The 27,873-nt window shown below is 47.8% G+C and overlaps 8 protein-coding genes across 8 annotated transcripts; 3 read left to right on the top strand and 5 right to left on the bottom strand.

The window, feature by feature from the left end:
* Positions 1–911: 911 nt before the first annotated feature.
* Positions 912–1,544, top strand: N7482_010704 (uncharacterized protein; the record flags this gene model as incomplete). The annotated part of the gene is made up of 3 exons (XM_056692828.1): positions 912–1,066; positions 1,356–1,425; positions 1,482–1,544. The coding sequence occupies 3 exons, from the start codon at positions 912–914 to the stop codon at positions 1,542–1,544; spliced, it is 288 nt and encodes a 95-aa protein (XP_056538785.1).
* A 1,358-nt stretch (positions 1,545–2,902) lies between these two features.
* Positions 2,903–3,888, bottom strand: N7482_010705 (haloalkane dehalogenase family protein; the record flags this gene model as incomplete). Its single annotated transcript, XM_056692829.1, has 2 exons — positions 2,903–3,578; positions 3,698–3,888. 2 exons carry the CDS (start codon positions 3,886–3,888, stop codon positions 2,903–2,905), a joined length of 867 nt encoding a protein of 288 aa, XP_056538786.1.
* An 8,809-nt stretch (positions 3,889–12,697) lies between these two features.
* Positions 12,698–12,943, bottom strand: N7482_010706 (uncharacterized protein; the record flags this gene model as incomplete). The annotated part of the gene is made up of 1 exon (XM_056692830.1): positions 12,698–12,943. The coding sequence occupies one exon, from the start codon at positions 12,941–12,943 to the stop codon at positions 12,698–12,700; it is 246 nt and encodes an 81-aa protein (XP_056538787.1).
* Positions 12,944–14,181: 1,238 nt separating this feature from the next.
* N7482_010707 (uncharacterized protein) lies at positions 14,182–16,079 on the top strand (the record flags this gene model as incomplete). The annotated part of the gene is made up of 7 exons (XM_056692831.1): positions 14,182–14,325; positions 14,396–14,774; positions 14,824–14,941; positions 14,994–15,328; positions 15,630–15,660; positions 15,728–15,938; positions 15,990–16,079. The coding sequence occupies 7 exons, from the start codon at positions 14,182–14,184 to the stop codon at positions 16,077–16,079; spliced, it is 1,308 nt and encodes a 435-aa protein (XP_056538788.1).
* Positions 16,080–17,728: 1,649 nt separating this feature from the next.
* Positions 17,729–19,775, bottom strand: N7482_010708 (uncharacterized protein; the record flags this gene model as incomplete). Its single annotated transcript, XM_056692832.1, has 4 exons — positions 17,729–19,305; positions 19,408–19,509; positions 19,564–19,592; positions 19,666–19,775. 4 exons carry the CDS (start codon positions 19,773–19,775, stop codon positions 17,729–17,731), a joined length of 1,818 nt encoding a protein of 605 aa, XP_056538789.1.
* Positions 19,776–20,675: 900 nt separating this feature from the next.
* On the top strand, positions 20,676–21,083 carry N7482_010709 (uncharacterized protein; the record flags this gene model as incomplete). The annotated part of the gene is made up of 1 exon (XM_056692833.1): positions 20,676–21,083. The coding sequence occupies one exon, from the start codon at positions 20,676–20,678 to the stop codon at positions 21,081–21,083; it is 408 nt and encodes a 135-aa protein (XP_056538790.1).
* A 2,810-nt stretch (positions 21,084–23,893) lies between these two features.
* On the bottom strand, positions 23,894–25,462 carry N7482_010710 (glycosyltransferase family 69 protein; the record flags this gene model as incomplete). The annotated part of the gene is made up of 1 exon (XM_056692834.1): positions 23,894–25,462. The coding sequence occupies one exon, from the start codon at positions 25,460–25,462 to the stop codon at positions 23,894–23,896; it is 1,569 nt and encodes a 522-aa protein (XP_056538791.1).
* An 822-nt stretch (positions 25,463–26,284) lies between these two features.
* On the bottom strand, positions 26,285–27,534 carry N7482_010711 (putative glycosyl hydrolase; the record flags this gene model as incomplete). The annotated part of the gene is made up of 2 exons (XM_056692835.1): positions 26,285–27,001; positions 27,055–27,534. The coding sequence occupies 2 exons, from the start codon at positions 27,532–27,534 to the stop codon at positions 26,285–26,287; spliced, it is 1,197 nt and encodes a 398-aa protein (XP_056538792.1).
* Positions 27,535–27,873: the final 339 nt, after the last annotated feature.

Genomic DNA, 27,873 nt, shown 5'->3' on the forward strand with positions numbered 1-27,873 from the left:
GTAGAAATCGAGAGTTCGATCTCCGAATTAACCACTCTCATTGAGTGAGTGCCAATCCCTTTCATACGGGTAGGGAGTAGTAAATACCAGTATCCTTAATTATAGAGACAACCAATTCTGAATAGCATGATTTTATAATTTATACCTTGCAAGTATCTACTACTAACGTATAGTCTAACTCTATTATTCACTAGGAAATTAGTGATAATTCCTAGTCGAAGTGAGAGTCGGATTTGGACAGGATTCCAACACCACGACCCACCTCCCCATCAACATTTTCTGTCTTCATCTTTTCCCCCTCCTCCACCGTCATCCACTATCCACCACCTACTCCATCCAGCGGTATGTTTAAACCTCCAGCTCACTTTCAGCATCCTCTAGCGACCCTCGAAGGCCTCCAGATACGTCAGGATCGTTCAGAATACGCCTCTGAGGTCAACAAGCGTATCCACGAGGTCCAAGGAGGCGTCTCGCGATGAGGGTGTTGAATGAGCTCTCTCACTACATTTAGGCTCGTCCGTCCCTCCCCAAATACCCTATACCATGGAGATGTCATCCTCTGCCGTCGACTACAGTGGGGAGCATCTGGATGATACTTGAAAAGAGAAGTTGTGTCGTATTCCTCTCTTTCCTACTCTCTCCAATATATATTTAGTCCCTGCCAGTTTCTACCAATCCCCCCTCCCCTTCCCCCCGGCGAGAGAACTATCCTTATCAGAGACATGGACTGATATTTATTCTTAGTCTCAACCAGAATCTTGTACACAATCTAAATCTCTTTCTCCCTATCCACTTTTTACTGGTTCGTACCAGTACCTTCCAATGCCCGCCGCGAGCAGCCAAAGAAGAAGGCCGCGCCGGCCTCAGCTACTCCTGCAACTTTGCGAACTACTCAAGCAAGAGCTGCCGCTATGGTGCAGAAAGCTCCAGCACCTACCAAGCACTTCCAGAAGATCTCAGGTCTTCCTACTCTGCCGGGACCTACTGGTAGAATCCAGGTTGATCGCGTTGCTAAGGACCAGATTAATTTCGCGAGTGAGGTTGACGTCCTGAAGCACCAGAAGCAGTGAGTATTACCGGTTTTGTGTAGATGATGTCGATAATAACAAAGTAAACCCTAGTACCTGTAAGGTCAATAAAGGTGTTTGTGGCTGCGCTGCCCATCAAAACGATATCCGGTACAACGTTTTCAAGATGACCGGCCCTATTGTGAGTTTCAATATTCTTTTACTTATTACCATATTTACTAATGGTCTTTAGGCAATTCCGAGCTGCGCCTCTCGCTGCCCTTTCTGTGGCTATGCACCTTGAGTTACTAAAACCTTCTATTACTAAAAGCTAACCGTTGATAATAGTAAGAGAGGTGGCAACAGTGGGGCCCCGTCTGGCTCTACAATCCGGAAGCATATCGAATCGCAGCACGCTGTAAGTATCCAGAAATTACTACCTCGTAGTTACTTGTTACTAATATTTATCTCTAGGGTTCACCTAGCTACCGTGGTCTTTATGTGGTCACGGCGAACGCCTCGAAGAGTTGGTTGTGAGTATATTTTTATAACTGCTACTCGGGATATTTTCTAATGATTAGTAGTGAGCATCTTGAGGGGGAGTTCAACTCTGACGAAGAAAGGTAAGTACCCTATATTACCAATTATCATAAGTTCAGGTAGTTGTTACGATCATGGAAAGAGCCAACTGGAAAAGTAACCAGGTGCATTCACGAAACAACGAAGGTGAAGAAGGAAGAAACTACGGAGGGTCTGGCAACTATCTTGTAGAGAGCTTATGCAAACAGGCCCCATTAGGTTAGCTTGGTCGGGTGTTTCCATCACTCCGCGTCCATCAGGTGATCTCCGTCCATCGTTCTGTCATGCGTCACAGTAGTTACTAGTGATTCCGTTCTCATCGTTGGTCCGGAGGTAAAGCAGGAGAAAAGGGAAGCAGAGTGAAGAAGCTCTGGGTGTTTTTAAGTAATTCTGGTAGTTCCCAGGTTATTCCCTGGGTCTACTACTGATTACTTGGATCTTTCACATGAATATACAACAGACCTTTTCTAACATTATATTTTCGGGCAAGAGCTTTACTAGAATTGATTATGCCAAGTTTAAAAATCACCTTTTATCTGTTCCACTTGGCAAGTCATCAAAAAGAAGAGTCCATTCAACGAAGGTGTGACGCATGACAGACAAGGGACCTGGAGAGCGAAGGAACTGTGTTCAGATGACTCGGAGTTCACCGAAGGACATGTGAAGAAGGAAGCAACTGATCGGACTAACCTGATGGGCCCGTTCGCATGGGAGATCTCCAGATAACAGTGGACTTCACCCTATAGTTTCTGCCTTCTTCACTTTACTTAACACCTGCGTCAGGATAATCCAGACTGGAGGTTATTTGGCTGTTTTTCGCTTGTTGTTACCGGTGTTTTGTGGTTGATTTCCAAGTGTCTTCCTGTGAGTATCGTCATTTTAGGCTATGTCACACAAGGTACTGACCTCCATACTTTAGCAAGCGGTACAGGAGACTTCTTTAGGAAGGTGGAGAAAGCTTCTGCGCAAAGACAGAGACAGAATGACTTCAAACTCTTCAGTATAATTCTAGAACGCTAGCTTTCTGGCCTCGAGAACGTTTGGTGATCTACAATGGATCTCTACGCTCTTTCATGCATACCGATACCCTCTTCAATATGGAGTAATTCGAATGTCGCGCTTTTTTTAGTGGTCTGCCGACCAACCCCTTTTGACTTTATAATCGGCATAGTCGCTTAAAGGATCGACACAAGAGGTGAAGAGCATCTACAGTATTTCTTGGGCCGCGGGGGCAGGTTAACTATGAAAGGATGGCTGGCAATGCCAAGGAATGTATTGCAGAGAAAAGAGGGCTAACAAATCCCACGGGTAGTTGATTAGGCCAATCTAGCTATCAATCGTGCAACATCCTCAGGCTTATCTTCCATGGGGTAGTGACCTGCGTTTTGGAGCCAGATACCATCGGGTGCCCAGTCCGCCATGTTGTTCTTGCCAATGACACGCACAAGGGTCTCCTTGTAATTTTCGACCAATGGATCACGTTCTCCAAATACAACAGCAATTTTGAGTCTGCTCTCCGCAGCTTCCTGCAAATTGCTTGGTTGTTGACTTTGCCAGTAACTTCTCGCATTGTCACCCCTCTCTGATAGAAGCGCTAACGCGCTCAGCTCACTGAAGTTCCTTGGACCACAAATAGCTTCAAATATCTTCCACAGCGGTGTCTCACGAAGATCTTTTAGAAGAAAATGCGGTATTCCAGTGCCCATATATGCAAAATCTTCGACACTAGGTCTAGCATTCGCGGATAGGTGCCGGTAAGGTGCTTCGTATCCTTCAACGTCTCCCTCCAAAATATCTGGAGATATGAATCGTGTGATAGTGGATTCAGACACATAACCATCCAAGACTCTACTCAAGAGGAACCAGACTGCATATAAAAGACGACAGTTCCGACTCATCTCGTGAGGTCGATGCGGCAAGAATGAGTTGATGAGAAAGAGGCCACTGCATGATGATGAAGGGAGACGAGGAATAGAGCATAGAGCCACACACCTAAAATGTTGTTATTATTTGTACATAAGAAAGCTGGCAGTAACGGACGAAAATGGTGAGGAGTACCAGGAGCACAGCCCTTTTGTGCAAATGGCAAATAAATGAAAATTTAAACTTACCCGCCCCAACTGTGTGCTACTAGGATGGCGTCTTTGAGTTGCACATGGTTGAAAAAGGCAATTAATGTCCGCATGTGCAGCTCAAATGTAACAGATTCGTGATGCTTAGGTTTGTCGCTTAGTCCATGACCAAGCCAATCCAAGGCGAAAATCTCATGGCCCTCTTCGAGAAGTTTGGTCATAATCTGCATATGGAATATTAGCCCAGCTCACAGTTGAATGTAATCCATGTTCTTTGCGTAGACGTAGTATCATATGAACAGACTTGAAGTAACAAGTTCCAACACACCTTTCTCCACATATAACTCCAGCTTCGACTTCCATGTAGGAGTAGGATGGGCCTCTTGGGTAAACACCCATTCTGGCCGCCTTCGTGGACAGCTGGCCTTAAATGAACGTATCTCACTCTTGCGCCACAGACAAGGAACTCTTCAGTGTTGTCAGACCAACGAATATCGTTCATCCAATGTGTGTTGAATCTGTCGACTCTAACAATCTCATCCTCCCGGAATATATACTTTCCCTCCAGCTGAAGCTGGGCCTGCATCGCCCACTGTCTTCTGTAAGCTTCGGTATCTTCGATGAGCTTGTTCCACGGTAAAATAAGGCATCGAATATTTCCGAGGACAGTTGGAAGAAGTCGAAAAGAAACTTGTAAAATATAGACTGGAAGAAGTGCAATAATTGCACACAGCCGAAATATAGTGAAAGATAAGACAAATACACTTATATTTTCGTAAACCGCCTGAAGAGTGACAGAGAGCTGCACAGCAGTCAAGCGCAAAAAATAGCGGGCCAGGTATAGCACCGCAGAAGTTGCCGCTTGTGGCATCTCTGAGCCCAACTTAAGGGCTACTGGCTTTTCCTGGCCCCATGCCATGATTGAGCAAGCGATCTTGAAGGTTGCTTCGTTATGGAGTCACTTTGGACTGGCGGGGTTGTCAGTGGACTGGAACAGGACGGTGTCGCTTAGCGTTTGAGAAAGGGGAAATTAATCACTTATAACCGATCTACCAAAGGAAGGGCAGTTCTCCCCCTTCCCTCACTTTTACCTTCTTTCGGCATTTATCTTTTTACACAACATGATCCTTTACGCTTATGCCTTCAAAGGGAGAAGGTATGTGACATGCCAACACCACTTGAAAATGGCTGTTAAATGTTCAAGTGTAAAGCCCGCTTTTAGCTGGCGACGCAAAATGAAATAAAAACAAGCTCGGGAGGTGCATTCCACGTCCGATTTTAGGACTACAGTTGGCATGCGGCAAAGGCGGCTTTGCCACAAAATCGGCTCATTCTAATTCGGAGAAGATAAGATAAGAAATTCGGGTCCGTCAAGCTCATCGCGAACATCACCTCCTGCACCTTATCTCTGAAATCAACTTGATTGGTTACTGATTGGTGACTCATCATATTTTTCGAGCCGATTTCGTTATAAAATGCTCATATGGCATACCAACCTTGCAACTTGATCTCTAAACGCAAATCGAGTCAAAGAGGCAATGTTGCCCAGAACAGATGGCTCAGAAAGATACTTCCATTGTTCTGCGATTCGAGAGGTAAAATATTTCTTGTGCAAATGTTGTATTTGGTGATAAATGAATTTGAAGGGAGCCATCGAGTTTGAGACAACGTGTCGCCAAATTCAGGGGCCCGCCAAGGAATGTGCCAAATTCACGGGCCGGTAAACAGCTTCATAATTGGCGGCTAGTTTCCCCCATCCCTTGAGAGCATTTCAAGAAGCGCAAGCCAAAACACTCCTTATCTCCCATTCTTGAGTTGAGTTGGCCTTTCTCTAGCTTCGCAGAGTTGTCTGGACTCTCATTATATACATGGCAAAGTTACTCTACCTGTAGGATAAAAATGTCATGTACGTCTCACCTAAACATTCCTTCATCGAACCGGCACGAAGGGCTGAAACCTCACAAAACGAACAACGTAAAATGTCCTTTAATTTGGGATAAGAAAAGTGAATTACTCTTAGACGTACATAAATGACTGAAATTTCTATATCTATCTGACTTTCACAAGCATGATGCTCATTCTCACAGTTTGAGCTCAAGACTTCCTTAGTGCCAAGAATGGAAGCCATCTCGAATTTATAAATAGTTAACATCGTGATGTATCGCAATTTTTCTATCCTCCATTGCGGAAAGCCCAAAATGACGCAAACTCTCGACGACCTCGCGATTAAACATGACACATCGCAAAATGTCGACTACCTGTCCTTTGAATGGGAGCCGGAGGATATCTGGGCCACCAGATGCTATATTCGTCAACGAAAACCGCAGTTAAAAGTTTACCGACGACTTTCAAATGCTCTTTGGAGAGCATGGACCAAGAGAGACAGAAATCTGCCATGCTCCACTCCCCGATTAATTGGATGGTAATTAATCATGCTTCAATCGCTGTACTACGGAAAAAGATTTAACTTACTTTACTACGATGACAGGGATAAGGACAGCGATACGACGTGGCTTTTCGGACCTTGGAAAAAGTTTACTGGACCTGAAATTTTCATTACCTGTTCAGAAACGGGCGCAACAGATCATGAAAGGCTTCCACTATCATCAAAGTACCCTGTTACTAGCTATAACAAATCTGGCTTTTCCGCAAATCGAAGTGTACTTCTTCGTCCACGACATACACCTATACTTAACCTGCCAGAGCATCAGGTACGTCACGGCTCTGACAGATTTAACTTCATTTTGATTAATAAAGGCAATCAGATTAAAGCCTCTCGAGTCTTGTCACCCAGACGGAGAATACGTCGAGTTCATTTCAATCCACAAGTACAGCAAGTTCTTTGTCTTCCACAAAACACATATTGGTATCTTTTCATGTGGCAAAAACTTCGGAGCCAATACACCATCGTGCCAAATGATTGTGTGGATTTCTGGAACCTGTTGTTCAAAGCTCACATAAATGGACAGCGTATACTGCCCTTGGCCCCGACCGATCTTAAACCAATTGGCGACATGCCAGTCCGAGAGAAATGACCTGGCTATATTTGGAGCCGTGATTCGATATTAGCCCAAAAAACTCCGGTCTTGTTGAAGCACTTGGTCAGATCACGCTGGAAATGATGGATGACTGAAACCACAATTACCATGTCATTGAGCCTTACCGTTTTGCTGCGCGAGACCTTCTCTCTCAGGAAGGTCCGTAGGTTTTCTCCCAGAAACAGCATCCAGATAGCGCTTCAGGTCAATACCAGGTCTTCCTAGAATGACCAGCACGACAAGGGGGGGGTATGACGATCTATCCAAGCCTTCCAGTAGCCCCCACAGCCTTCGTCTACTGGAAGGTATTGATAAGTACTAGCCGCTCTCCCTTCAATAACAACATGATTCAGCACTAGTCTGAGCAATTGCAGATACTTTTTGTATCCGTGCCGCTTACGTGCCCCTTGCAGCCGGCACAGTGCAAAAAATCTTTAACCCTTATGACCGCGACAACTTGGTTAGACCGTGAGAAGCTTATCTTTCACTACCTTGCGCAAGCACCGGAATGCAAGGGTGAACGAGTGATAACAGTTCCTTGCAAAACCGTCTCGCACGCGTCAATGTTGGGCCCTGCGACGACGAGTTTCAAGCATCATTCGAATGAATGCTAAACCCGAAATATTTTTCTTTCGGCAGATGTAAGCGATTATCTCTCCTTTTCATTGAGCTGGTTTTGCCATTCCGTGTCCAGAGAGACAGTTGTGCTTATCTGGTCGGCATGCATCAAGGGGTCCCGAGGATATGTCTCAATGGCCAAACGATTTCTCACCATTGCAGCATAGATCTTTTATTAGCAATTCCATGCTGAGATGATGCAAGATCCTCCACTTCAATTCCTAATCCGTCCAAAGAATGACCACGTGCACGAATCCGATCAGAGAGGCAGGCGACTTAGCACGATCCATGAATTGCCATCGTTTACAGCAATAACCTCCAAGACTGCTACAGGTTATTGGTCCGACCAAAACAAACCACCTGGTCGTATGGAGAAAGGCATGAGCTCACGTCCAAAAAACAGTGACATAGCGGAGTCCGAAAAGAGTGAAGAAACCAGGGTCGGAAAGACAATGAACTCCGGAAAACAAAACAGTTGTTCAGGAGATGGCGCAATGTGATCAATTTTCTGTAAATAAAGTGTTATGGCGTCTAGCAGGATTTGGGTTGAAACGATTTAATGTCTCACGAAATAAGATCATACTGCATTAATTACTGTCTCTGTGCGTGTACGTTTGCGTGCACGATTTCGTACACATTTACCGATATTCAGGCACCTTTCATGTCCATGGGGATTGACCCTGTGAAAGGGCTGGGGTATTTCACTACCCCGGGTTGTTTTTATCTCTCCACAGACGCGTTGAGGTGGTAAATGTTGCGCCAGCGTCAAGATGTCAAGATCCTACAGGGCGAGGGCGACCAAGCGTAGCCCTGCATCCTGCCACGGGCTTATCACTACACCACCGCTACTGGCGCGATTCGAGGAATGTAAGCCTTCACATTTTTTTAAAATATGAGTACAGCTTGCTAGTTCGGGGTTAAATTCTTAATTCATGTAATGACGCTATATCTAAATTAATTGATGCGTTTTGGCTGAGGTATCCTGATTCAAAATTTTGTAATGAGGATGTGTGATCCGCTTACCCGTGAATTACGTTAAACATAATCCAACTCCGCCCACAACTATTTTTTGAAACAGAGACTTCCAACCAAAACGCATTAATTAATTGAAATAAAGCGATATTTACATGAATTAATCCTGTGACTAGTCTCCCTGTATCCACTACACCTTGGCGGTGTTATACGTGGCAAATCATCAAAAAGAGGAGTCCATTCAACGAAGATATCGAATCTGAGGAAGGAAAAGAAGAGAAAGGGAGGCAGAGATTAGCTCTCTGTTTTACGCTACAGGCCGCCGGAACCTTCCATATCATGTGATCGCTACAATTCAGACAGCTTAAGTAGGGGGACAGCTATCATGCAGCTTGGAAATAGGATGTAGTGCGGCATTTTCTTCACCCAACATCGTGGTTTCTACAGCCAAAAATATTCAGGAGGCTGTTGAATACCTACAACGACAAGTAATTCTTTACATAATGGTTTGATGTAAATCCCAGTAAGGTCAAAGCTAGTTTATCAGTAAAGGCCATTTTGTAATCGGGGTCCATGCGGAGTCTTAGAACTATACCGTCTGTAGGTGCTACTGAGATAAATCCCTCATTGAGAATAATGTAAGCCGACCAAAATGCGTACCTAGATAAGAGAGTAAAAGAAATCAAGCAGTTATTTTGAACAAGGGAGCACTTGCAGATGTATTGCCGAAAAAAGACTAGGTCATGTAATTGTCCATCGGAAACAAGCTGCAAATAGTATACCTAGTTAGTCTTTCCCCCTCCTTGCGCTCGCTCCAAGAGAAATTGGCCCTAAACAATGCTAAAGAAAATCGATCATAACTTTTGTATTTTACAGAAGCTTTCTGAGGGATTTGCCCGACAGAGGGTTTAGAGAATTTCCAGATGATATGTACCCGCCCACTTTTATAAGGGCACCGATGCTAAAACCCATACTGGGTTGGTATCACACCATCTCAGCTGACAAATCATTACAATTATCGCCGTTAAAGGTCATGCACATTATGAGCCTGTAGATTTGCCTCAATTCTCGCAAGGTTATGACACTGTCTGTATCTCTGATAAACAAGTAGTCAACTGGATCCGGAAAGTTAGTTTTTACCTGGCAGATTTCGGTTTGAGAGTAGAAGAGCTTCTGGAGAAGCAACAAAAGAACACCAGACGACTTTGCTCAACACTTTTTTCCATGTGGCACTTCATGACCCGTACCTGTGGTAGCAATAATAATTGGTCATGGCAAACCGCTCGGGGTGATCCTTTCTCTTTGGATTGACCTATCTAACGAGTGATTTCTTTTGGCTTATCCTAAGCTAGAGCATCGCCACCGCATCGCGAAAGCGTTTGTAATGAATGGAACGTTGTAGATTGGGTGGAGGGTGCACTCGGATTTCCTTGATCGTCCCCGCAATAGATGGCGAGTGAGTGGCAAACATAATTCCCTCAGTTTAACTCCCGAGCCTAGCACCTTTCACCCCAAAGGTACCACCTGTCTATTTTGGTAAACCGATACTCGATCTCTCCACCAAATAAGTCCAGATGTAATTACATCAAGGTGGGAAAGACAATTCGTGTGGACACCCCCAGGCTATGGTCTGAGCGACTCCACCATGGGCCCTTTCTCGCAACATTTGTCCAGGTAGTTGATGTTGATGTTGATGTTGATGTTGATGGAGCGTTGAACTGGAACGAAGCATGTTCCTTTTACCATTCAGTTTATAGTATCTGAGGAAGGTTGAGTGATCTGAATTTGAGTGAGGGGAGCGAAAATATGTCTTATTATCTGTTTCTTTAAGTGCCCGTCTTATGTCTATATAGGAAACACCAGTATCAGAGGGCTGGAAAGGTTTTCCTATCTAAATTTTTTGTTACTTCAACCATATTTTATCGAGAGTGCATGCGATGTCATTAGTACCAACAAATCCAAGCGCAACAGGCCCCCCCACTGTATGGGTCGATGAAAGTACATTTTAGTAATTTCAGTAATTTCACCAACTCCTAGTACTATACCTCCATATAGGCCCGATGAATTTACCCGTCCTACCTCAACCTTGGAAGTCGGAGGGCTGCCATTACAGAATTTATTGCGGACGCTGAACTTCGATGGTCATGGTCTGGGGACTCTGGGCCGTCAGGATTCAGCAGGTTAAATCAGAACATTCAATTATCTCTATGTGGAAACTATCTTATGTAGAAGCTGCCGGAACTCAGGTCCTCAAACCTTGGAAACTTCGGAACTGAGCATATTTCTTATTTTCTGCCCATATATTCCAACTGGAACCGGGCCCCAGTGCTCAGGGTCCCGTGGGATAGGCCAAAATTACCTTATAGAGATATATAAAATAATTCTGTCAGATGGATTGAAATATCGATAGGATCTCAGCTTCAAACCCAGTCCCCGTTGTCAGAACGAGAGATTTGTACGTCTGTTTGGATGTTGCATGCAGGCCAGTTAGAGCATCTACTTTAACCGTCCACATAAGAGCCAGGTGGTTGAGGAAATTATGGCCAGGGACTGTACTATAAAGAGGGCGAGTCACCAGTTGGGCGAAGCGTTTTGCATCCTGACATGCGCTTATGTGCATGAAGAATGCCTTAGCTAGACTCTCGTTGATAAAACAGTTGATAATGCAGTCCCGAACAACCCATCTCGGGCAAGGGGCATGAAATTCCACTAGGCCCTTTTCAAACTCCGACAGCTCACGGGGCGGGACCGGCATCATGTTGGCACCCATCTCAGGTGAGCATTTCAGCATCAGGTTGAGCTCCTCAAGGTATGGAAACCGGCCTAATGCAGTCCAGACATCCGTCCCGAGACCTTGAGATCGTTGTTCGCATATAAGTAGCTTCTGCAGAGATGGACACCGGCCTGTGAGCTCTAAAATATCATCGGACGAAAATACGGGCGCAATCGGTCCTTTTTGTAAAAGCCTGCGCATGTCTTGACTGTCCTCCCCGGGGAGCTTATATAATTTCAGTTCGAGTAGAGTTGATCCATGTTTACCAAGGACTCCATGATTGAGAAAGGCAGGCGTAAAGAGGGGATTGGTCTGATCAAATCCGCAATGAGAGTCCAGTCTCCCTTGGCGTGACTCCCAACTCGGTGGATGGCGTCGCTCCCTAGTTCCCCTAGCCCTACTCCTTCCAGAACATGAGGGAGATCATCGAATCGATTGGGAACTCCTCGACTTGTAGCCGGATAAGGCTCCGCCACAAGACTCAATGTTTTCACGTGTGAGAGTGCACTTCGGCTGTCCGGCCGAAGGAGCAATTTGCGGGTAATTTCTCCATCTGAATTAAGGCGGATGATGAGATGTCGGTATAAGACTGGCGTGGCAATTCTGTTCCATTCCCGATTTACTCGGGACAAGGCTTGGATAGACTGCGCCAAAAACCGCAATTGGGGGCAAACCTTGCCCCCAAAAACCAAACCGCAATGGTTGCGGTTTGGAACTACTAAAACGAAACCAAACCATAAACCATTGAGGTTTCTTATTAGGGAACCGCAATGGTTTATGGTTTGGTTTTTTGGGGGCAAGGTTTGCCCCCAATTGCGGTTTTTGGCGCAGTCTATTAGTTAGTAGTATTATAAATACCAAGACAAAGATTTTATATAGAAATAGGTTTAAATAGATTATTAATAGGTTTTTGCTCTAGAAATAGAAACCTATTAGATTAGGTTAGGTTCTAGGTATAGAACCCAAAACCCATGTTGGGTTAGGTTGGGTTTTGATATCAGAACCCATTCGCGGGTTTTAGCGCAGTCTAGTTAGGAAGACATATTTTTGGATAGGGTGTTCCGGATAGCTAGTTGTTCTGGTTAACTGGGAATTACGCTATGGGATGAGGGCCGATAAGAAAGGGGCTAAGCCGACCTGTAGTCATAACTCCATCCTCCGCACGGACTCGGCAGATTTATCTCCTTATCTCGTCCTGCGTTCCTGCGGACGGGCTCCCTTTCCATCAGCCGTAAACGTGAGAGGGCAAGGAGTCGGATGGTAGCATTACGTGGCAAAATCCCTCTGGTCCGCAGTTCGAGCGGCGCAAAGCTGGTAAACCGATAAGCCCACCATAAAGATTGCTCCGGCACCACGACCTGATTTTGTCTCTATCAGCCCCCTGTGCAGACCAAATGGCGCTATAAACGGGAAGATAACAAAGCCGTTGTAGAGCGTCGCTAGTGTGCTCTAGTACTCCGTACACAAAGCTTCTTCTCTCAAAGCCCCGCCAAGCCGGCCCCCAAAGCCAGCCCCCACCAAGCTTCTTGTTCCTGGCTAGCTTCAAGCTAATTCCGGCAGATGGGTTGGTGCTTTGTAAAACTTTTGTTGTGCGAGGGAATTATCTACATACTAAGTCTGCGGTTCCGTCCAGCTCGCCTACAGAGCGGCGCAGGCAGTGGTATTATAGGTAGGATCGTGGCTAGGGCTGCCAATCGGCACAGTCGCAACCAGACGCCCACCGACGTTGCTGTTGAGCGAGGCCCAGGCCGAAGGGGCCGGCCAGCAGGCATCCCCGGGCGAGCAGCGGCACGTCTCGAAGCTCGAATCGCGCGACCCGCGCGAAGGCGAGTAGGCAATTCCCGTTGAGGCAAGGGCCACAACGGTTGCCGACCAGTCCTTCATGGTGGAGTGAGGTGGAAGAAGAATGGAGATAGCTACAGACAAAACTGGAGGATGAGTTTGCCGATCGCGAGTTTAAATTATTCCCGGGCCGCATGCCTCGACTTCTGCATTGTCTGCTGGCAACACCACCTCGGCCTGGACCAGGCAGGACCAAGCAATGCCCGCGGCCCGTCCACAGCTTGCCTTCTCAGCCACAAGCACGTGGCCACGGCCCGGATTTGGCCTTCTCTGCCGCAACATGAGTTCACAGCCACTCGCAGATGTTCCCCAGAGCGTCTAGCTTAGACAATAGTTCAGAAGAACGTGGTCGGTCTGATTGTGGCTGCACCGGGTGGGTTGTGGCATTCGAGGGATCCCAGTTCATAGGATTCCGTACGCGCGCAAAGGTTTTGCCGGGGACCCGAGTGACCAACGCTGGGTCTTGTGGGACGCGCTCGTACAAATAGGATTGCCTTGCAGGTTATGTAACAGGGGAATGGAGGGATATGCAGCGTGGATCGACATGCAGAGCCAAGTAACAGGGTATCCCTATCTTTCACCACAACTGTCAATGCAAATTGGAACACAGCATCCTTCCAGAAGGGAAAGCCAAGCAGATTGCAGAAAGCTTGAGGTCCACCATGGGCAGGTCAGTGCAGGCTCGGGATCCAGAGAATCCCCGAATTCTGCAAAAAGACGCAATCAAACCGAAGCCGAGATATCGATTGTATGTCTCAGGGGAGGCGGCTCAGGGCCAATGAATGGCTCGGATGCCCAGTCTGGGAGGGAAAGTGGAGTGTCGTCCATGGTTTGGAACCATCATGCCCAAAGATATTGGTGGTACAATAGGGGGCCATCCACTCGACCAGAGCTTGGCTGGCCAACGCCATCCTCGTATGCCCACGCAAAGCGACAGACCATGGCTTCTCGTTATAGCCTCACAGCACGCAGCGCTGCTAATTGGAAGCTCATCATGGGCTACAAGCAATTTATGACCAAGGCCGTACCGTGGAAGTCACGTATGACGCCCGGGCCTTCGTGGCGCACTCGCGCTCAGGGACAACGTTCAACTATATTGTGGCTGGAAAGTATAATGCACTGGGCTCTTGAGGCACCTTTGCTGCAACCGATTTATTAAGGAAGGCTTCTCTGCTGCACCGGATTTATTGAGGAATGCTTCTCTGCGGCGCGGTTCCAACAGCCATGCGGTAGTTCTAGAGATTCTTGTCATCTCCCCATTCTCTCCCGCGGCTATCACAATGTCGAATGATAAGGGCCCAGCCCTAGAAAGGAGCATCTGGGCCGGGGTGATCATCGCCGCGGTGATTGTTTTCTTGAGGGTCGTTGCGAAGATCAAGATCAAACGGTTCCACGTCGACGATGTCTTGATGATTATTGCGGAGGTACGAGCCCGGAACTACTCTGTAGTTCATTTGCTATGTTCTTGATGCGCAGTGCACTAACCCCGTCTAGATTCTTATTATTGTGTCAACGGTATTCCTGACCCTAAGCGTGAAGCATGGGTTTGGTAGCAATCTGCTCAACCTAGACACTCAAGACCAACAGCTGGTCTTGAAGTATATCCTCTTTCAAGTGACCCTCGTGACATTCAGCACCACTATTGCCCGCTCGGCCTTTATTATATACCTCCTCGCCGTCCTTAGTACTAACAAGGCATACGTGATTGTGTTATGGATTCTTCTATTTATTCAGGCTGCGGGGAATATTGTTGCTGCGGTGCTACCGCTAACTATCTGTCGTAATGTCGCCGCAATGTGGAGTATCGAGGCGGCTATGGATACCACCTGTGGCGACACAGGGGACGTCATCAATTTCGCCTATTATTCTAACTGTATGTTGTTTGATCTCGTCTTGTTAAGCATAGGCTGATATATCTATAGCATTTAACTCCGCCACCGACCTGTTCCTAGTTATCTTCCCAACTCTAGTGTTCTGGAACCTCAATCTCAAGCTGGGCATCAAGATTAGTTTGATTGGTCTGTTGAGTTTGGGTAGCATGTTTGTATCCAACTACCACCTATCCTTAGACCAAAGCTAACAATTCCTATAGCGCAATGGTCGCCTCCATCATCAAGACAACGAAACTCGACCAGGTGCCCGGACTCACCAACCTCGGTGCCACTGTCGGCCTCGAGCTAATGCGTTGGGGCTACATTGAGAATACGATCATTATCATTACGTCTTCCATCCCCTGCATCCGCCCCCTAATCATCTCCTCGGTGCGCAAGTTCTCGAGTGTTACCCGCTCCTACGAACTTAGCGGACGCTTCAGCGGCCACCGAACTGCAGGCAACGACACGAGCCAGTCACGGCTTGGGCGGTCGCGGCGTTTCACCAAGTCTCACAACGCGGAGAATGGCAGCGTGGAGCACATCCTCGAACACAGTACGTATACAAGCACCACAATTACAGGGCGCCCCGATTCGCTTGAGCGAGAGCATGCAGGCATCACCTAGTTTTTTTTCTACAGAAATCCTCTTCGAGCTGAAATTAGCCTATATAAATAAAGAATGAAAGTAGAATACTAAAAAATACTAACTGATTCTACATAAATATACATATCACGGGGTTTCCTATATTTGTTCTATTTACAGGACCGCATGGGGGACCGGGACCGCAGTGGTGCGGTCCGGTCCCAGTCCTGGTCCGGCTCTAGGCGGTCCTTGCCGAGGTCTAGTGACCACAGTCATATGTGTTGCATTGGCAGTTGGCCTCTGGTTAGTATCCCCCCCGAGGGTCGACAAGATTATTGCAATATTAAGCTCATCTATTGAATCCACACAGCCTTGCCGCTTTTGCCCATTGGTTCTTGCGTTACCGAGGACGCTCCATGGAGGAAGTCCAGCCGACAACTGCTCCTATCTTTATTCAGTTACAGTCAGACCGGTCAAAAAAGCAGGAACAGACTCTTCCTACAATGGACGATCATGACATATGCGTACCAATTGTCGAATATCAGATGTGGAAAATCCATCAATTCACAGAAAGGTGTTGTGTAAACATCTTATTTGCTTGAGATTTAGAGCTGTGTTGATGAGTCGCATAGAATGAACTGGCCCCGACCTGCGACTCTGAATTCGCGAAACATTATGGCAAATTCCAATCCACCGGTGCAGCTTCCTCTTTCTCCCGCTAAAGATCCGATACATTTCTCTAGAATGAACTATGGCGCCAAAGTTCAAAGTTCGTTTTCGCTTGCCGAGAGTAATATGCGTAATGCCTGGGATCTAGAGTCAACTCTTGACTCCAAGAGTCTCGAAAACCCTTTTCAGGCTGCACAAGATGGGCGTCAAATATTTGCCGGTAAATGTCTTATTTGCCGACGATGCATGCGGTATATGCTTGAATGTTATGGAACAAGAGAGCAGTGTCCGCGGCCTTGCTTGTGGTCATGCCTATCATGCTTCTTGTATCGAGAAATGGTTATTATTGCGGCGAGCATGCTGCCCAATTTTCAATTTGCAAGTCCAAGTATAATATTTCTTCGAGCAGGATCTGAAAATGGAAGGTTTCCTTGCTAGAATTTTTCTCATGGTCTAGGTAAGCACTTTTCAAATTGATGGCCCAGTCTCTTGGGTCAAGAAAGGTAAGGGTTCTCCGCCAATGTGGATATCCAACTCCTTGGATATCTGTACTCTGTGAGGTTGCAAGGCAGATGTGTTAGTATTTTTTTCAGCCTCTTGAGGTGCCTTTCGTGCCGCCAGAGGATCATCATTCTGTTTCACGCCTGGAAATTCCCACTAGGTATCGAATTGTGATCCGATATGGACACAGCAAGGAATTCATGTCAAATGCCATATGTAGATCCCGAAGTCATAATGGCTACACTAGCACACCCGAGATCCTCCGTTTTGGTAATAGTCGGCAAGCTTATGGGTCTCTGGGAAGTCTTTGAATTTGAACCGGCCTGATTTGAGGAAACTCGACGTTGTCTAGATCATTTTTCACTCAGATCTTGCCGACAGTTACGATAGTGTTGATTGAACCTCACCAATCATAAGCTTATAATTGAGAAATTTATTGAGTGCCTCACATGGCGAGGTAGGCAAAGACGTTAAATATTGTAGCAATCACCTAACACGCAAGGTTTCGACCCAGAAGAGTCCGGCATGTAGGCTGTAGTAGTCAAAGAGAGTGCCCATCCTTCTTTCTTTCCTTGTCTTCTTTCCTCCCTCAGATTCTGTATCTTCGTTGAATGGACTCTTCTTGTTATAACCTATACCATGGAGGTAGTTGCACCAGTTTCGGGACGTACTGCAGTAATGAAGCGGCCAATCCAGTCCAGAAATAACAAAAAAAGAAATTCGTTTATCACCAAGAAAATAGCTGAAGAGAAAGTCGGGTTGCTTTCGAGCAGACCCGGTCAACATGAAGTCTGGCGGGATGTGTATCGAATCTTGCGACGTCCTGGCCCTCACGGCGCCACGAAGGGCAATACTGCTGGCAAGACTTGGGAACGAAACTACACATTGAGAACGCTTCCTATGAGAGCCCTCATCGGATATACGTAGCAAGGAGGAGTAATCGAGACCTATGATGGCAGTCTCCTCTATAATAATTATCTAGGTAGTTGCTGAGAGTTCCTTGCAACACATTCTTTATTCACAGAGCCCGTTGTATTCCACATCCAATGAATGAAGTAGATGCATCCCCCTTCGGTGTCCACTCGGTTCGTAAATGTAGACGCTCCAGTCAGAAGAGTGATTTGTAAACTCCGATTGAATTAAAATGTTTGCAGGGTTGTGGCAAAAGAGAGCTTATTGGAAAGTTTTTTATTGTCATGAGTCATATCAGAGTGCTCTCCTCCAATATGTTCCTTGGAGGTTCCATATCGAACACAGCTTGGATGTCACCATGAGGAGAGAATCCAGAGAACGTCCACCGAAAGAGTGAGCTCCGTTTGTATGGGATTTGGGGCTCATCCTTGCGAGTGCGCCACAGCTGGTGCCGTTCGTAGAGGCTGATGGCCAGGAGTAGAGGGGCGTTAAAAAGTCGCACCGCGCATACATTCACTTTGTGAAACCAGCGGGGCGAGATGACGAACTTGAGAGGTAGTAGAACTACTACGGCTAGGATATTCAACGGGGGCCGATAGGCGAAGATTGCGTCACTCTTGACTCCTTCGAAAGTTAGCACCGCACGGCGGAAATGGACCTCTGCGGTTGCGTTTTCCACTATCTTTGAGAATGTGTTTGTGAGCATGGACACCAAGATGGTGAGGAAGAGCGTGTTGCCGAGAAAGGCAAATGCAATCATTAGCGCTGGTCCGAGGAAGATATGGAAGTCGGCTGAACGCTCGAATCCAGTGCCATCCAGCCCGAACCAAATCCAGAGCATCCATTTAGAAATGGTAGCCGAACCAGGCGAATCGCGACCTTGTTCGGGACTGGTACCATGCAGCCATTTCATGGACAGGAAGAAGCCGGCAAAACACCATGTGGCTAGCAGGGTCAGCACAGTGAAATCTCTCATCATCGCCCGCAGCGAGATGAATAGCAAGTTGTCTGGCATAAGGTTGAACGCCAGCCGCGGCAGAAGCACAGGCGCTGCGACGGATAAAATATCCAGTGCATTTGCGGCAAGATTAGCATCGGCAACAACCGCGGCGTACACTCGCAGGGTGACATAGATCGAGTAGATGAGGAAGAATGCGATGTCGAGGAAAGACCAGATATTCTGCGTATGCACGTACCATCCGTGCTCTATGATGGCTGCGCACTCCTCAAGTATCCATCCGCTCGCATAAGCACAGAAGACCATTTCGTGGATGGTTACCTTGTTCTCATCACGGTAAAACATGGTAAGCCCATAGAGAAGCAATAGAACAGCGAACTGGCACACTTCAATAATGTTGCGCAGCCGCGGCACTATCAGTCGGTAGTGATTCAAGATGGGCGCCTTCCAAGGACTATACAACGCAATCGGGTTGTGCTTGTAATGATCGGGGATGATATCGACAAATGAAAGCGGTGTGTAGATAACTTGCCCGCGATAGACGGCATCCACCACCTTTTGGCATGCCGACGAGCTCAGGAAGGCCTTGCTTTCGGAGATAATGGCGACTTCCAGCGCCGTAATTTTCCGCTCGTAGCCCCCGCGTTTCTGCACTGGCCACTGCAGCGCACTGGGATTTCGTCTTCTGACCTCTTCAGGTGCATTTTGGAAAGGTTCGAATCCCGCCACCAAAATGTTGGCAAGTAAGAGCAGTCCGACCAGGCCAGGGTTGTCTTCATCAAATCGTCGCAGAACTCGACTGGCCAGGATCTCGCAGAGGGTAGCGCGAGTAATGCTGACCGTCTGAAGATGACCTTGGTAACTTTGCTCCCGCAAGAACTGTGTGCGGTTCACTAGCAGACAGTAAACTGGATCAGCCAGCAGTTAGCTCCCTCTTGAATACAGAATACCATCATCCGCAGATAGGACCTGAATGATTCCAATGCGATAACAATGGGATCAAAACATACCCACTGACACATCTTCTGAGTTATATAGTCGATCGACCAGAGGCCTCACTATCAGCATATTCATCTGCGGATCTCTGAGTTGTTCTGATGTGTACGGGTCATCTGGTCGCCCTTGTGAGCCTCTACTTTAACACCTCTGAATAGAAGAGAGCTCACCTATGGTGGCCATGATGAGTCGACGAATCCTACCTTGCATCAGTCATTCTGTCTCTGCAGAAAAAAGCGCATGATTCTCGGCGGTCTCCCCCATGGACTCACCGATGAATTGTGAGGTAGACTGGCAGATCTGCATGAGGATCGGGCACAAAATGTCGGCCATCCTCGTCGTCAGTAACATCACTTAAGAGTGTGTTACTGCAATACTCCATCGTTCGTGACTTTGTGAATCTTTGATGATCACACTGCTGGAGAGGACTGGCGCGCCAGTGAGGGAATAGAGCCAGTCACGTGGACTGTGGATTCGTCTCCAAAAGTTCAGTGGATCGATCGGGTCAAACCAAGGGAATGGATAGTCTACAGATGGCAGCATAGAGACTCTGCCAATGACCAATCTTGGATTGGGAATAAGTTATTGTCTCCCTTTTCTGGTATCCACCTATCCCGCCGCTGTTCGACGATACAATTTTCCGACCAGACATACCAGCCCACCACGTCTATGACTGCCTCCTTTCATTTCATTAGTGAACAAGTTCTTAGGCGTAATTTGCCCTTGGTTGAAAGAGGCGGTCTGAGCCCCTCACCCGTTTTCCCTTTAATCTGTTCCTAATCCTTCTGGTCGTTTCCCTCATCGATTCCGGCGACGCATTATCTGGCAGTGGGTCCGGGTGGGGTATAAAGTCCAGTCAGATTGGTGTAGATATATCCCGCAGTGGCTGAGGTCCAAGATCGGTACCCGTGCCAGACACTCCTCGTCGATGTGGCGTTGGCATGCATAGCTGCTGTTTGCGACGGCGTGAGGGATTTTATGGACCACTACGGCGACATGTGTTCTGGCCCCTAGCTGGCAATTTATGTAACTTATGTGGGCATAACATGACTAATCTCGGCGGATATACAGTATCTCCTCTCTCCAGGTATCCACTAATCCTGCTACTTTGGCAAATATCATGAGGGGCGAAATCAGGCAAACATTCCTTCAAACAGCCTACCGAGACAAGGGCTCACTGCATGCTGGACTGTAGTCACTGGCGCGAACGATTTGAAAAGCCGACGAATAAATTTCTTCAGCCGTGACACCTGTTTACGACCGGTGTGAAACCTTGCTACAAATGAGAGACGACTACACCGAGTGGGAACGCTTCTCCCATCCTGACCCAGATGAGGAAGACCCCCCGACCCTGGACGAAATACAAACTCTGCAAGAATTTGCTGAGCGCTACAGCACATCCGATGCTATTCCAGCAGAGGACGCTGCTCGCAAGCTAATGTCGCTCGCTGACGAGGGCCGCGTGGTAGACGAGCGCCAGAATGATGTCGTGGACAAAGGCGAACGCGGTTCCTGGTTATTATGGGATGCTGCTATTTACATGCCGCGCTATCAGCCTGCTATTCTCAAGTTGATTGAGGCTATTCGTGCGCTTCCCCAGCTGGAAAGAACCGAGGAGCAGATCCGTGCCGGTCGTTTCGAGGACAAATTAGAAACCTGGAGGTCCTTGGAGGTTTTCACAAATATTTGATCTAAAACTTATTTGCGTGAGTGGCCTATCCCCCCTCCCCCTTCACTCAAAAAAAACGACCTAGTCGTCTCCCTTTCTAGCGTGGTATCACGGCTTGAACCTTGCGAAAAGTTTATATCCTCCTAATATTTATTGTGTTCTACTAGCCAATAGATTTTTACGGAGTAGGATACCTTATACTAATCCTTCTATCATAGGCTGCTGGGAGATGAGATCCGGCCCATATCCCTATTACGGGTGGGTTGAATTTCACAACGCTAACGCTTTCAATGCGCACTATCTTACCGCCTATCCTCCCGATTCCCCTAATTCAAGGGAGTTAACCGTGGCATTGCGACTTATCGTATTCGCACTAGAGCAGGATCCATGGACTCGTGCACAACAACCCCCGCCGCCGTGGCAAGGCCACCGCTTTCTAGATACTGGCCGCCCTACTGATTATGTGCAAATGTTGAATGTAAGTAAGACCGAAGGCCACGATTGCACTTGAGATCCTTGGATAATGAAATCTAGGCCGATGTACACGCCATGGTTCCTTTTTTTGAGATTGACGGGCATATTATCTTTAGTTTTGTGGGAAAGAGAGATCTGTCTCTTCTCGAAAAATTAAAATTGAGTGGTTACAATCTATGGCAGGGAGACTCTTCGTTCTCGATGGAAAGATGGGAGTTTTGGAAAAAGCGGCTGCAATGGACAAGTGGGCAAGATGAGCTAATGGAACGGACGCGAGCTGACGCCCGGAAGCTTGTGCAACTTATGCAAGAAACCGAGCAACAAAACCGAGGGTTGAACTCGGGGGTTTATGCTTAGCACGAGAGTGCTAATTGTGGACTAGTTTTGTCATTAATTCCGCTCTACTCACCTCCTTTTCTTGATTTCGTCACGTTCGACGTAAGGGATGAAGTTATCGCTGACAACGAGCTCCTTCGAAAGCATATATTCCGCTCCTTCTGCGAAGTCGAACCAGATCCCCAGTGACTCGAATTTCCCCCGCTCGGTATGGCCGGTCTCTTTCCCCATAGAGCTGAAGTGATGGATCTTCAGGGTCAAAGCTAACGCCCACAAGCTGCTGCCCAATCTGCTGAAGCTGCGAACGACACCATGCTAGCGACACCCTTCCATGTCTTGCTGTAGTCATCGATGGAGTTCTTAGTCAAAGGATAGCTGATGAACTTGAACGTGAACGTCGGGATAGTAGTAGTTCATGATTGGCTTCCCTGGGATAGTGTTTGGCCGGTGAAACTGTCGCCGGATTAGATATATTTGCCAAATGTTCGTGTATGAGTGGATGCGAGCTCGGAGGGTAGGCATATAGATAGCAAGAGGTGATACCTACTCTAGAAGAGACTGCTTTGAGAAGAACGCATCGCGCTGTAGTATATGGAAATATTCGTAGTAGAGGAAGATACTTGACCCTGAGAGCTATCCCCACCAGGATTCAATCCGTTGATTCTCATTGCTTCAGCCGTAGAAGAAGCAGTCTATTTACTGAATATCTTCGCCTAACGCTGACTGGCGAAGGGCGAGATGCGTATCACCAGACATCATTATTTCTATGCCTAGATCAGCAGTGTATAACACGTGGTAGAAAGCCCTTCGAAGCTACGTAGTCGAGATATTGACGGAGCACGCTTACTGCTATTCGAGTAGAGATGGGATATAGGGAGTGACGGTGCCAGAGGTGTAGTTGGTGCCAAGAGCATAAAAGAGATCCCTGGGAAAGTCCTGTAAGTGAAAGGCATCTCACAGCCAATGTAGGTTGTGCCCATTACTTACTCAAGCCCACCAGGAGCCATTACACTGACCATTTCGGTGTCAGAGTCTAATAACTGGACGGTAAGGGTAGTATTCTAGGAACTGATCCAAGGTCTCCCTAGGTGACACCCGGGCCCGCTGCTCTCTGTCATCTTTATAGGCTAGAGCTGGAACTGGACCTTGAAGGGGGAAAAGTTCGCGTACTACCGGCGATGTAGGGCAGCACGCTGAGCATTCCACTCAAGGGGGCATTGGTACTCATCAGTATCAATACATGTCCTGGAGAGGGCCCTGTGGCGTTGACGCGGGAAAGCTGGCCTCCCATGGTCGCGGCATATGGATTAGCATAGTTAGGAATGACGTAGGGCTGAGGGAAAGCAGGAGTATGTTCGAATAAGCGAATAGACGTCGTCTAACATAGGCTAGGCTTGGACTAGTTTAGCGCTAGGAGACGTTAGGAGAAGCAAGGGAGACCTCAAACATATTGAAAGGCCACACACTTTGCAATCGCAAGTTGATACTCTGCAGCGCTATCCACAGGTTATATGGCGTAGGTACCGCAACATCGGATACTAAATTGCCGGACCAAGTGTACCAAGAAACATCAAGCGGGGACAGAGTGGTCCAACGTGGAGACTTGGAGATGGTCTACTCCACTTTTATGGATCATCGAGGGACAAAGTCATTGGCGACTGAAGATCAGCAAAAGGAACGCCTCGGCAATTCCGGATCGGTAGTGAAATCGTCAGGTACTGGTTGCATGCCGACCGGATGTAGGTCTGCAAGTCAGGTTGCACATGTCTGTCCCGGGTGGTCGACGCCGCCAGGTTGGCACGCGGCTTCGGCATGGAAACGCACCCGCAGGAGCGAAGCTCATGGCTGAATCGGCAAGCAGCAGGCCACCAGGGCTGATTGATGGTAGCAGTGTCTGTGGAGAAACACGGTCACAAGTATGTCGTTCTATTATTCATCAAGCTATGTGAGGTAAAATCATACAAGAATTACACGGACAGCTGGCCATACAATTCGTTACATTGACCAGCCTACGTCCATTTCTATATCGATGGCACAGGGATCGGCTCATAACCTTTTTGCCCTGGCTTGCGGTTTTCCACGATGACTTGCAGGCCGCGGCGGCCACAGTAGCCATCATTGCCAGCGGTGCGATCCACGGTCTGAAAGGAACCCCCGCCATCCTGGCTGCTGTCGGGGATCCAAACAGTCTCCTGCACGCTTTGGCCAGGTGCCTCAGTGCGGCGGGGGTTATACCATGGCAGACCGACAAGATGATTGCCAATATTGTGGATGGGCGAGTACAGCTTCTCCCATCGACGAGTGATTCCTAACCACGAAAGAGTTCGGCGATCATAAGCCACCCGCACATACGGGTTCATGTAGATACCCGTATCCGTGATCTCATCCACGCGAGTCTGAGGATCTTGAATATCAGCGTGGATGAGGCAGCATTCGGATGCCTCCCAAAAGAGATCAGTTCCGGAGCGGAAACGCGCCGGAGTGGTGCCAGTAGGCAATGGGTCTTGGAAAAATTTGGCATCAAAGGCCACCATGCCTCCCCAGCAGCTACGGACTCGAACAGCATCCTTTCCTTGCAGAACATCTTTTCGGCTTTCGTGGCTTCCAGCGGTAGAAAACCAGGGGAAGAATGGAAGTCCCATGGAGTATCCCTGAAGATCACGAGTTGCATAGGTGTCGTAGAATTTAAAGGGGTTGTCAAAATCAACTGCGCATGCGGCGCGGTACTGGGATCTACCGTCTCCGTTGACATTTGTTGAAAAGAGCAGCTGAAGCGCATCAACGGGCTCGAAGAGAATGTCGTTCAGGTAAAGAAGTTTGTCGTAGCGGGTGTCGGGTTGGTCATTCAGTGGCTGTAGCGCTTTGTTTCGAAGCTCCGCCAGATACTCAATGCGCTTGATGCGAGTCTCGCCACCCGGTATGGTGATAGATGGAATGGTCTTGAGGTCCAGATGCTCTTCGAAAACAATCCTCTTCGGGCTGGGGATCTGTTGCTCCAGCTCTCGCAAGGCGGCTTGCCCTTCTTCCCCGCTGTCATTCTCGTAGATGCTCACAAACACATTGTGACTACCAAGAAGGTCAACCAACTGGAGGAGTTGTGTGCCCCATTGTCCCCGTGCGAGGTCTCCGCCGCGGTCGTATAGACTTGCTGCAATGAATACCTTTTCATTATGTGGGTTGCCTCTGCCAGCAGAGTTCTTTTCCAGCGCTGACTTCCGCAGGGTCGAATAATGTGCGGGTGGATGGGTGTAGGAAGGTGTGAAGATGGAAGCAAAAAGAACGAGGGCGAGAACCACCCCGAAGACGATGTGAAGGTTGCAGCATCGGCGGCGAAAGGAGAAGCGTCGGGCGCATGTCGGGCGCGCGGAGCTGACGAGAATGGGTCGGGAATTTGTCTTCAGGCGTCGGTACCCGGAGAAAGCGAAAGGGAAGAGCCGGGCAAACCAAGGCCGTCGCCGTGCGCCCAGCCTGGATGTGGGAGGAATCTGGGACTCGAAATCATCATCGTCAAGGTTGAAAGTGCCATCGGAATCAACGGACGACCTAGAGCCGAGTTCGTACTCGTCCGGGTGCAGCAGACGCGCCGACATGGCGGGAGAGGCATGGACCAGAACGAAGTATGTTTTGAGGTCCAAGTTTAACCCATTTCAGCGGCCACTTGAGCCGTTGGTCGAGACCAGCGAAGATGACTTGCGGCCAGCCCCGTGAAGCTCACGTTCTGGCCCCCGATTTCCGCCTCAGGCAGCAGGCCCGGCTTCCTGGTGACGGGACGGTGAGGCGCGGCAAAATCGGAGCAGCGAAGTGGTTACCACAATGAGCACAGTCTATACACAGCACTTACTTCTGCCATGGGTTTGGTCATGCTGATTGGATACCTTGTTCCCAAGAAGGATTTTCCAGTGAGTACCACGCGAATGAGCATCGATGGAAAAATTGCCGTTCACCTATTCACAACTGTGTTGGCAATATCTACAAAGGGTCTACGAACGGAGGTGAATTCCGGAGTCCTGGGATATGTGGATAAGCTTCGATTGGACCAGACGAATCGACGGGTGTCTAGACTTCTGGACTAATTATCCTTGGGAATGATAGTCTCGCCTTCTGCAGATGGGATGGTGTCTTCGTGCCTATCGACGCAGCGAAACTTGCACCTAGGCCTTATGTCAGAACATGAAGGATAACTTACCACTAGCAACTGATTGGTTGCTCATGGGTCCACATTCGTTTAGTACTCATCCTTCTTGATGATTCGCTGTTTTAACACAGCTCTTATATCTTCTGCACGCGTACTTTCCAGATTAACAAACAAATCGGATACTATCTCTAGGCAATCGTGATTTCTGAATGTTCACTACGTTTCCAGTAGTGTATGACCCATGCAAGTTGCACACAGAGTGTAGTTAACAATATGGTTAGCCCGTGATAGCAGCAAGAAGTGCGTCCATTGCCGAGCTGTGAGTTGACACATCCGCCGGATCCATAAAAGGGCCTGCCCAATTGACACCAAGCTGATTTTGAGAGTTCCTATCGTTCGCCCAAATACTTTTTGCGCAGCTGTCGATGACCTGCTTATAAATGTGATGGGGGGATGCTTCTTGCAACATTTGCAGGTTGCGGATGAAGATGCCTTTGAACTGAGTAGCATCCGGAGCACAGTCATTTGGCTCGCATAACTCGTGAATTATCATGTTGGAATCGGAAAGAGTTCCAATTGCAGCTTTCGCGATCATGTTGGCGAATTCAAGGAGTTTGACATTCGGTGCAGCCTTGTTTAGCTCGACAAGACCGCCGAGAACGACCCCTTGGTTATAGGACCATCTGGACAGAGATAAGCTGGAGAAGACAAATAGGTCTGTGGGACGGCAAGCGCACATAGTTTGACCATTATTTTTGCAGTTATCCAAAAGCCCGTCGCTAATGGTGTTGTTTTCTCCCATAAAGCCCTGAGAAGCGAACCAGTCCCACTCTTTCTGCGCCCAATCTACATATTCCTCTTGTCTAGATGGCACCCGATTGGCCAAGTGTGCCGCAATCGATAGAAAAAGCTCATTTGTTATGGCATTCACGTACGTGCTGGTGGGGTTCCATGGTAGGCCACCGCTACCACAGCTGGTACCCCAAGCAGCAGTCTACCGAGATAGTAAGTACACACCGGACAAGATTGCGCAAAAGTGCCTCTCACCAGACTCGAGAAAATCCCCTCTGCTAGTTCGAGGTAGGCGCTATCCTCAGTGACATCGTACGCAGCAATCCATGCAAGGGCCCACCATCCATCGTCGTCGTAGGCAGAGTCCAACCACTGTGAAGCATTCCCCGAATCGTTCGCTCTTGAAGATGTATGATTTTGCGGGAAACCTGTCTTAACTTCCGGGCCTGGGTGTGGGTTAGAGCTCGGAGCTCGGTTAAAAGTATTGTTGAACACATAGACTGCAGTATCCACGACTAATGGGTCAATGGCAGCCATTTTCGCGATCGTAGTCATACAGCTGGCCGAGTTCCACCATTGACGAGTGTTCCAGAGTCCGTTTGTCGCATTGTACCATGTTTGGAGAGTGTCGAATGCTGTTCGCGCTCGTGCTAGGGCATCATTTGCAACGGCATAAACCGGGAAAAGGGGTATTAAGAATGCAATAAAAAGCAGGCAATGTGTAGAAAATAGCATGCTGAATTTTGGTTGGGGAGAAAAAACGTGCCAAATTAGTTATTATTTATCAGCCAATGCAAGCTGCTCTCAAATAATCGCTTCTTTCTTCCAGTACACGCAGCCATAAGAAAAATAAATATACCTTCTTCCCGCCGAGATCCCTTGATTGGCCCGAGATCCCTGGTCTGCATGACTGATCTCATTCCAGCCCGAATGAATACTTTCAATGCAAAGATTGATCCAGGGCAATGCTCCAGTATGAAACTTTGCAGGAAGTCTGCACTAAGAGAGGTTGCGCTCGGACTTCAGATGACCTAAGAAGTAATGTAGTTTCTCTCAAGGGATGGACAATGCAGG

This window comes from Penicillium canariense (assembly GCF_028826845.1).
Source record: "Penicillium canariense strain IBT 26290 chromosome Unknown utg000008l_segment0_segment0, whole genome shotgun sequence".
NCBI lineage: Eukaryota > Fungi > Ascomycota > Eurotiomycetes > Eurotiales > Aspergillaceae > Penicillium > Penicillium canariense.